Below are 10,977 nucleotides of genomic sequence, written 5' to 3' on the forward strand. Positions count from 1 at the left end.
AAATCTCAAAGTACATCGTGCTGAAGATGAGCTTGGTTGTACGCGTTGTGATGGCCATGCACAAGGTGACGCACCAAGGGTTTTGACAAGCTGTACAAAACATCAGATAGTTTGAGGTGATAATAGGAGTTTTGAAGGTGACTTTAAAAAAAATATGGCAGTATGTATGTAAAAACCTTTATCACTTTTTTTGATTGCCTGATGATGATTTGCGTCCACCAGACCTGCCATGCGGTTTAGTATCCTGACCTCTTGGCCTGGAAGCAGTTCATATTTATTATTGTTGAGAAGTTGCACAGAAGGATTATATGTTAATGGTTTAACGTATCATTGTAAGCAGTCTGCCCAAAAAAGTGGTTTTCCAATCCATAGTCAGTGTTTAATACCTTTTTGTTCGGCTGTCTAGCTGGTGGCTGTCTAGCTGGTCCTCTGGATGTTGTTCGTGTGTACTCGTATCATGGTCGGCGATCTGGACGTCTTTGTCGATTGCTTGAGAGGTCTCATGAGCAGATTCAGTGAAGGGTGTTTGATCCTATATGAAAAGTCCGTGATGAACAGAAGTTGTCGAGCCTAGTTAACACGAAGTCTGTACTTTAAATTTTTATGTGTGGGAACGCAGGTGTAGTATCAGGCTGTGTGGTGTACAGTACAGTGTGGAAAATGATATGATCTGTGAATACAAATAGGACAAACCTCCTCATGAGTAGAATGGTCTTGAAACAATTTCCTCTTTGCAGGTTGCTTTTCAACATGGGCCGACGACTTTGGCGGGCTGGGAAATATAGCATTAGAAATAGTGAATTGGCAAGTAATATTTGATTAACTAATCAGTGGTAAGTGTGAGCTGTATTATTAGAAATATAGCAGGCATGTATAATATTGAGAGGAAGTACTGTAGAGCAGAGCAGTATAGAACAGTGGGGCAGTGATATTAGATCATCCGAAGCAACACTAACTGCGGTGATAAAATAAACACAGGTACAGACTACTATTACTTTCATGTGAGCAGAAAAAAAGGATGGTTGTATGTACAAGGATTTAAATTTATCAATGTGCATTGATCTGATGGTTTCATGTCATGGTACTGATGATCTGTATGATGATCCTACACTCTAAAGGTCGGTAGCCTAGCAATGTCACAGCACGAAGAAGAATCTGTAGCAAGGAAATTTTAAGTGACTTACTGAGTGTAATAGGAAGCTAGTGAGAACTTTTTTGTTCATATATTTTGAGTGCGCTAATTTTGACAGTATAGTGTAAAATAGGTATTTCATGGTAAGAAAGCAGCACACAGCTAGATATCTGTGAACATGAAAGCGGTAAAGTAATTAGCAATTGAGTTAGGAAATGGTAAGGCATGACCATTGTGATAGTCAGGCGGCCACAAGAAAGAGGTCCAGATGTTTTGTTTGAGTTCCACCAAAGTTTTAAAGGTATGAACATGAATTCCCAGAGATACCACATGTGAACAACTGTTGAGAGGGTGAGACCAAACCATCTTGTGGACCATGTAAACCAACTATCATTGAAGGTATCTTGTGTAGCCATTGATAAACAGTGGCCAAGTTTAGAAAGCTATCTAAAAGTGTATGAAAGCCCAGAGACACTATATGCTAAGCATCCTTGAGACCAAACCATTTGTTTTATGGTATTATATGAACCGCTTACCATTCAAGGAAAGCTGTGGGGTTATTGTTACACAGTTGGCAGATTTAGGTACAGAGTTAACAGCGCAACAGGAACCTTGGTGAGCTAGCAAATTGTATGTACATAGTTTGTGATATGAGACACATACTCAGCAACACCAGATGAAGGTGGGGTATGAGCAGGTTCAGGTTCCACCGAGGGCTGCACAGTGGTGGGAATTAGCAGATATTATAGCGTCTGTAAATGACAGGTTCAGATTTGAACAGTAATTTTTTGTAGTAAAAGTAAGTAGGGTGTACAATGTCAGTATATGTGTTAAGGAGATCACCTTGGTAGACGAGGCCTGATCATGTAAATTCTTAGCTGCGGATGGTGTAGTTTGTCCAGCAGGTGGTAAAGCAGCTGGTTCTGTTGAAGTAGGAGACTCCGCAGGTGGTGTATCTATTATCAAGGACGATGTATTAGTTGTGCTGGGTGTAGTGGTTGTACGTGGTATGATCATCAAGGGTTTTGGTGGAGTAGGAATTTTGCTGGATCCTTCAATTGCTAGTGATCTTGGAGTGAATAGGTGTTTTTGGAAATCTTCCATAACATACTTCACCTGGTATTCTCTTGTTTGTTTTGAATAGTAGGACTCACTTGTTAGGCCTACAGTAAATGTGTACTTGTTTCCGATAATAGCTGTTAGGGGAGGAGGTGTGGCACTCATTCTATCAGGAAGGTGAAAGAGAGACTCGCATGTTTTCTTAACGAGCTGTTGAGCAATACCGTCAAAGCAGAAGAACTGACCCTCTGCAGTTTCATCTTTCGCAGAAAATTTCAATTTGTATCTATGAAATGGGTAACGAAAACGAATGGTCAAGAGTGTCATTGAACCTTAGGACTAAACAGTAGTGTGGTGTGTATGAAGAGGTAATAAAGTAGGTTTACCTTGGTATAAAATCTGAGGATTTGCAAGCACCACACCAAGGCGCACCGCCGACCTGATCAGGAGTTGATTTTTTGCATCCTTGGCATCCTAGATACCACCATGAATCGTCATTTGGCACAGCCGTTACTGTGGCTGTGCAGTGGAAGCCTGATTCCTATGGAAGGAAATAGGTAAAAATTAGATATATTTTAGGATGCATTGGTTTGTGTTAGTAATTAAATGTTGGATGCTTTACAGGACATACAGGGAAGTCATATGGATCAAGTACATTTAGCTCATCAAGTGACCTATGCTCTATGACAATTTCTTCATCCTCTTGTAGGTGCGTTGGTGATGACGGAGGCAAATCTATTGGGAAGTGCTGATTCTGAAACCTACAATTTCAGAAGCGTGTTACTAATTAAATTTTCATAAAATATATAACGAAGGGTGGAAACGACCGTGTAGAAGCACGGTACTCACTTGTTATAATATTGTTGGGCCTCTGGTATGGGAGGATTTAGATACTAGTGGCAGGCGTTGCTGCCAGTCACATGTGATACCCCTGTAATATCTAAATGTCTTAGTTATGTGTGTAAATAGGGAGGAACTGCTGCAAGTGAATTGTAGAGACCTAGGAAACTTACCCTGGTACTCTTTGGGGATGCAACCTACAAACAAGCAGACAATTGCCCTTGGAATACTGCTGTTGTAGATAGAATTAAGGCTGAATGCTGTTGTTCGTGATCCCCATAACATGACCCTAAGTTCTTCGTCTCTGGAAATCGATAAACATAAAATAAAGAACATGGATTTCAGTGTGCGGAAGTTAAAGGTGAATGTGTAGTATGATTGCAGAGCACTTACTCTAAGTCTTTAATAATTATGTCCCGGGTTAGAGTCGACGCTGTCTATCCTGGTAAACATGTTGGGATTGTTGGATGCACTCTCACGACAACACCAAGAACATCTGTGCATAGTATATAGAATATTAAGACCTAGTGTATTTAGGTTAGAGTGTGTGATTTTTAAAGGAGCTTACCAATAAAATTTGGGTGCTGTCTTACATGCTGATGTATTTCATTGAAAGGGACAAGTGTGTAAACAATCTGTGGGAACATGTCTGAGGGGATATTCTCCACTATGACTCTAGTGTAGCAAGTGAATTCAATCATGTTATTTCCACGAACTGGCATGTAGGAATACTTAGCATTTTTAACCCTGAACCTGCTGATGGTGTACACCTTGCCAGCCTCTATGAGAGGGCTTTTGTCCTGCACCTCATCTTTTGGAATCTCAGCGTATATAACACCTCCCTACAAGGATTTTGTAGACCAAAAGGTGGATTATATGGATCAAAAGGAGATGTAGGTACATAAACCTCTGAAGCGACTGAGGATATAAGCAACTATAACACCTCTTTATCAGTGAGAACGAGGTCAACATGTAGGATAGGTCCATTCTCATTTCTGCCAGTGAAATTCCACTTTCTGCTAACTCGAACACATACAGAAGCTTGTACGTCTCTTGGCTTTAGGTTTGCTAAGAGTGTGGAGGCAGGTGTATGAGCCATATCATGCACCTATAAAACAAGGAAGAAGATGAACTTCTGACCTGAGAAAATTTGGAAACTGTGATGAATATATTAAGTTAATAAGTTGCAAATAAATTTGTAGGTAAGCACATTCATTATGTATGCGCAGCAAAGAAGCCTACCATGCATAGATAGCAGAGCAGACAAATGTAGAGGAAGACATGTTAATACACATAAACAATCAACTGGTATATCAACCTATAACACAATTAGTAAGTATTTCAAATGATCTGCGATGTGCTTGGGGTGGTATATGGGATAGAGGCAAGGATTTCGTTGTACACAATATTCTTGGTTTCATCTGTAGAATTTCCATTTACGTCCTCTATCAAAATTTTGAGGCCTTTTTTCGAACTCACACGTGAAAGAGCCACATAGAGTTGGCCATGTGTGAAAACTGGCTTTTTAAGATAGACACCAACGTACGAAAGTGTCTGTCCTTGGCTCTTGTTAATGGTCATAGCATAACATACTTTAATTGGGAACTGGCGTCTATGGAGAACAAATGGCCATTTTGTATTTTTTAGTGTTAGACAAATCCTAGGGACGATGACGGTCTGACCAGCATGGGTACCCGTCATAATTTTTGCCTCAATAATCATGTCTCCAAGAGTAGTGATAATCAGCCTTGTACCATTGCAAAGTCCATCAGATTGGCTTAGATTCCGTAGCAGCATTATCGGGACACCGACTTTAAGAATGAGTTGGTGTCGAGGGAAATTATTTCCATTGAGAGAGTTTAGGAATTCAACAGGATAGAACAGATCATATGCATCATGAGTGCCTGGAGGCTTTCCTGTTTTGTCACAGCTCAAATATTCCTTTTGATCACTGGGTAGGAGCGAAAGTACATGCGTGTTAAGCGTTTCGGCCAAATCATTGGTAGGAGTTAAGATGGCTCGTTCCCTAAGGTAGGAAGAATCATAGTAGTTTCTCTGTAAATCTGGATAGATTGCATGAACTATGCAGTTGATGTTATCCTTTTTAGGCATCAGCAGCAAATCATGGGGTATTTTGATCCATGCAGCGTCAGTGTCTCCTTCTTTTGCAAACGTATTTACTCTACCATTTCCAACATCTAAAATCCAACTGCTAAAATCTGACAGTTCTTGAAGTTCCTGTGAATCCAGACCTGAAGAAGATAACCTCATATTCTTAGTAAGACTAAGAACAGTCATGGACGACCATAACGGAGAATTGACAATAGTGGCGTTAATAACCTATGCTTGAGTCCCACCCTCAATGACAGGCAGTATCTGCCTTAAATCACCACCAAGAACAACAACCTTTCCTCCAAATGGGAGGTGGGCTGCTTCAGAAGAGTTTTGAGACTGGATATCCCGAAATGTTCTGTCAACGGCCTCAAAAGCTGCTCTATGAGTCATAAGGGCCTCATCCCAAATTATTAGCGATGTTATCTGAATCAACTCAGCTAACATGGTACCTCTCTTTATGTCACAGACCGAGTTTTCATCTAGGTCACAAGGTATTTTGAACCGAGACTGGGCTGTGCGACCAGCAGGCAGCAATAGCGATGCAACCCCTGAAGACGCAACGGTAAGAACAATTTTGTTCTGTGATCTTAGATGGGTGACAATATAATTCCAAAGGAATGTTTTGCCAGTACCACCGTATCCAGAGACAAAGAAGAAGCCAGGTTCTTCATTTGTAACCCTATTGACTATAGAATTGAAGGCAGCAATCTGCTCATCATTGAGCGATGATAGTAAGTCTGACTGATCAGATGAACAAGCCATGTTATACGATAATTCTTCTTCAACCAAACGGTTTTCGGAAGAAGTAGCCGAAGCATTTGTTCTATGTGGAAGATTAAAATTGCGTATATTGCTACCACTTTTAGCAAATAAAGCAGTGAGCTTATCAAGCAAGTGATTCCTAATGTCATTGTCTGCCATTTGGTAGTTTTGGTTACCAATCATGTCTCTGAACTGGTATTGAATGTCATCAGCTAGGAGTCTCCAAACCTTCTCAAAGAAGGCATACTCATCTCCAACCTCACAAAAGAGAAGCATGGTAACAAAAAGGTTTCTTAGCTGTCTAGAGGTTGCCCAAGCAGCAGCCTCATCAAAGGCACCGTACCACTCCTGGTCATCACCAAGAAGACCACGGACCCTGCATGCACTCCTGAAAGTAGGATGGCAGATACCCTGGAAGGATCGAAGGTCTTCATAACCTGTGGCTCCTCTAACCACTAACAATAACATTCTTAGGAAGTACCATTCACCAGCTGAAGGATGAACATAGCGGATACGGCCTATTTTTTCCAATGTTCTGACATCGCTGTTGCCATGTCCTAGAGGTCTCCTCCCATCTCCACTTAGAAGGAAAGTCACAGTAAGTTAACTCCCTGCTCTGAGAATGGGTTTGATTAGCAACAAACCACTGCGTGAGCATTGTCCTGCAGGAATTCCTGTGAGAGGGTCCGGGACATATTTGCTTTTGCACGATACATAATGAAATTTTCATTGGGTAGATGAATAGGCAACCTTTCCACAGATGGATAGTGCCTATGGATATCATAGCCAAAGACTCTCCAACATGCATCTTGCTCACATATATAGCGGCAATCTAAATATTCTTTAACCTCATTAATAGTTTGAGTCTCTTGATCATAGGGAGGATCTACACCGTCTCTAACTCTTTGGAGGTAGACCTTGCTACAATCCGGTCCCTTAGTCACATATTTGAAGAGGTACTTAACAAAGATGCTCTTGTTACACCATTCTACATTAATGTGAGCCTGGTATCTTTTGAGCAAGGACAAATTATATGGCACGATCCATGAATTATCTAGTTTGTTTCGTCCTTTGTGTACAAACAGACTATTGTTTCTTCTTCTATAGATTGCAAATCCATTTTCATTGACCAAAGTTTGATCTTGGTAAGGCTTGGGAAATCTTTTCGAACACTTGCTGTTTTTCATGCAAGGACAATTCATATTGGATCTCCCACAAGGACCGTGTACCATGTGTTCTGCTACAAGAGCATATGCCAGTGGATCTTCCTTTGGATTTGGTATCTCAGCGATAACAAATGAATCTACATATGATGAAGTTGGTTGTGAAGTGTCGGCAGATAGCCAAAGAATGATGTGGGCATGTGGCAGACCACGTTTCTAGAACTCAACTGTATGAAGAACTGCAGCATACATTGAAGTGTGCGAGTGTGAGATAGTGATATAGATCGCAAAAAATACAATGTGCATGTGAACACATGAGATCAATAAGAAATACGAGCCTGTAACAGGAAGCACAGAGGATTGATAGGATGGATTTAGAAATGAACGAACATATGTAAATGGTAATTTGGAATAAGACAGGTAAATCTGTGATGGCTGCAGAAGAAGTGTAAATGATGAGCAGTTATAGAGTAGGGAAGAATAGGCCTGATATTAGTACCTGCACTACATGGACCAAAGGCTTTTCCACTCTTAATATCATGCAGTAGATCTTCAAGCTTCATATTAAAAATTCTAACAACGATGTCTGCTCTGTCACTAGGCCTCTGTCCTGGTTCAATGATACCCTCAGTTATTTCAAGCCACTTGGCGTTGCATGTGAATGTGACAAAGAAGTCAGGTGGACCATGAACCCTGCATATTGCTATGGCATCATGATAGTTCTGAATCATGTATCGTCGACCTCCAGTGAATGAGGATGGCAAAACTGTCATTTTCCCCATTTGGCTACCGTCCACACAGCCACGGTCTATAGCATCGGATATACCCTGAATATTGTCAACTCGAAGATCACTCTGATTATCCAGAATGTACCATAACCTGGTTTCATCTATAGCTGCTCTAGCATCAACCTTGGCCTGACTCGATAGAAGACCATAACAAAGATATGGATTTGGCTGATTCCTTCTATAATGGAAATTGTAACAGAAGTAGTCTCGCATAGTAACCTTTGTGCGAGTGTTTCTGTTAGCTGGTACCGCACCATTATATAGAACACCAATCTGGTATCCACGCTCACCATATGGGAATAACAAAGGGTACTGTAACGGCATATAGGCAGGGTGCAAAGAAGATATTTGTTGCAGGTCTCTAGACCGTGTTTGAATGACTATATCTCGCTTGAAAGTATCAAGAGAAAAGTCCCCGACCACAAGCATAGCAAGCTGATCAGTCGTCGGTAGATTGTACTGAACGGGATCTCCTTCTTTAGCTCCTATAATCCTGACAACGAAATCTTGGCTATGTCCATCCTGAAGTCTATCCCGTGCCATCCTAAATTTTTTAGCAAATGGATTATGCTAGTCAAGCATATCTATGAGGCTCCAAGTAATATTAGGATCCAAATTATTATTAGATATGTCAGCGGGTGCTACAGCCTCCATTCTGTTATCGACCTCGTTAGCGGTGTCATAAATATAGAGCTGCAAAAATTTAGGAGGGCTTCCATCTGGTGGCAAGAGGGAGCCAATCCTATGGTGGACCTATCCACTAATTCTGTAAATCGGAGGGCCACGGCCATCGTTAAGCGAGCGGTCAATGTTAGCCCCCATAGACGTGAAGGCAAAAAGGCAATTGTATTGCCGAATATTCTTCATGAATTTGTTGGAGTGAGGACCTCCATGAAACGTAGCTAGCGCAGCCAAAGGATCAGGGCGAGTTTGGAAAGGTGGGATGACAACTTTCCCATTGCGGCAACAGTTGTTATAAACAATATTGTCATCACGGCGTGAAGACTCAGATTTGCCTCTCTCACCATACCAGAACACAGCCCCACAATGACGGCATTGATAATCTGGTGGGCCATAGTATGACCTATCTCGATAAGAGGCTACAAATCAAGTTTTTTAAAAGCGGCCGTTTAGATGCGGTGAATAGAAGGGACGAGACTTTTAGGGAACGAAATAGGGATAGGACAGCAGAACTTGTTTTGTTTCAGCAGGCTAAAAACTGTACCTTTGAGCGCATTAACATATTCATCATCGAAATGGCCACATTGAAGAGACGGTGTATAATTCTTTGAACGACCTGTGAGGCGGCTTGATTAAAGGAGTGGTACACGTAGCGTGAACAAGAATGTATTCTGTTTAAATAAAAAGAAGAGGAAAATAATTTGTGGAAGGCGCGTGTCCTATTTGCTCGATAGGAAACCGTTCATATACCTGTCCAGGCAAGGCGGTGCTGATCCAATAGCCTTTTTCGTTTTTGGCGGGATTCAGAGGGATCTAAGATGGGCGAAGCACAAAAAACACGGCCACCTAAGAGAAGCGAAGCAGAGCACAGGTAACACTATGATCAGGTTAAAGGTTTGAAAACAGGGACTAAGCACAGTACGAAGTACACAGAGGAACACTATACAATCTGTTGCGCAGTGGCTGAAAAAACAGACCGGACCTGAGGACATTGAGGAGGCTAAACAGAATTGCCATGCACAAGGAGCAAGTTCATCAATAAGACAAGCGTCCCAAACATGATGACATAATAAAAAAAGCAATTTCAGTAAATGAGCAGCGCGTAGATTATCATAGGAACGCAACATTTAGATATAAAAGTTTGAAGCAAAAGATGTACACACATGGTTGTTCGTTCTGAACGGAGCGATGTGCCGAAGTGGTCATGTATGTCTAGCAGTTGAGACTATATCAAGCAGGGAGGAGCAGAAGGCATGTGGTCACAAAATATGTAAAAGAATGAAGAGGGTGAAGAACCTAAATAATCCATAATTAAAGGTAGTGTCGTAATAAGGTGTGGAAGGTACTTTTGTACAAGCGGCGAGAAACTAAGGCTGTCTAAAAAAGAAGGCAAGAACAATAGGGACAGAGAAATCTAAAGGGAATAATTCGGTGAGGCAATGTTCGAGGCTAGAGGAAAGCAATGGAACAGGAAATAACACATATATGCTATCATGGCTGATAGAGAAGGTACAACCACCGAACTAATTGGGCACAGGAAGCAATGTGGCAGATAGCAATTCACAGATAAAGGATTTTTCATTAGACGGTAAACACGATCAAAAACTTAAGAACTGGCAACGTTAGATAGAGGTGTAGGCTTGCAAGAAGCAGACACAGGAAGTATGACCGCGCAACCTACTGGACAGCAATCGGAGGCAAGAAAGCTGAGTCTAAACAAAACAGGCAGCAAGGGTAAAAAGAAGGCACACCCAGCACGACTGAGGAGCAGGCGTAGTTACCGTTAAAACGTAGAGGAATATATTTTTTGAAGGGGAATTGGAACCAAATTGGGCCACAAAGGGAGAGGGAAAGACAAAATAAGGAGGCTTCATCCGAACGATGGGGAAAAAGTAGCATGGACAAAGTCTATGGGGCCGAAATTAGAACACGGACGATTTTAAAAAGTGTAGGAAATAGGTACTGAGCATCCATAATGGCATATAAAATGCGTGCGTATCTATGAATGGAAGTATACTTTATCACATATATGTATGTCTGCACACAAGCATATCTATTGGTAACTGTGCGCAATTCCACAACCACAGGAATGAAATATGTATATATAGGAGCATTGTGATGCAACAATACAGTAACAGCTAAAACATGAGCCTGCAGAATGGATTGTAAAACGAATTTACAGTGCTGGAAGCGTCATGTACATACCTGTTAGAGCAGAGACGCAGAGGTCAAACGTAGCAAATAGGTTACCAGATGTAAGAATGTCGAAATACTGGGAAAGAGTGAGTAAAACATGATCAGGCACTCATGGAAACCACAGGCACGTGTAGGCAATAGGCAAATAGAATAAAGAACAACGTGAAAATCCTATGAAGATTTGGCACAGTACCTAGGCACAACAAGAGCTGAGGTGATGAGGCCCGCTTGGACAACCTGA

The 10,977-nt window shown here is 41.4% G+C and overlaps 1 protein-coding gene across 1 annotated transcript; it reads right to left on the reverse strand.

The window, feature by feature from the left end:
• Positions 1 to 1,136: 1,136 nt before the first annotated feature.
• On the reverse strand, positions 1,137 to 8,072 carry LOC136536772 (uncharacterized). Its single transcript, XM_066528956.1, has 10 exons — positions 7,571 to 8,072; positions 5,389 to 6,363; positions 5,213 to 5,283; positions 3,785 to 3,873; positions 2,823 to 2,952; positions 2,578 to 2,732; positions 2,416 to 2,477; positions 1,976 to 2,088; positions 1,796 to 1,848; positions 1,137 to 1,155 (listed from the first exon to the last, which is right to left on the reverse strand). Exons 1-10 carry the CDS (start codon positions 8,070 to 8,072, stop codon positions 1,137 to 1,139), a joined length of 2,169 nt encoding a protein of 722 aa, XP_066385053.1.
• Between the last annotated feature and the right edge of the window lie 2,905 nt (positions 8,073 to 10,977).

The sequence above is a fragment of the Miscanthus floridulus genome, chromosome 2 (assembly GCF_019320115.1).
Source record: "Miscanthus floridulus cultivar M001 chromosome 2, ASM1932011v1, whole genome shotgun sequence".
NCBI classification, from domain to species: domain Eukaryota; kingdom Viridiplantae; phylum Streptophyta; class Magnoliopsida; order Poales; family Poaceae; genus Miscanthus; species Miscanthus floridulus.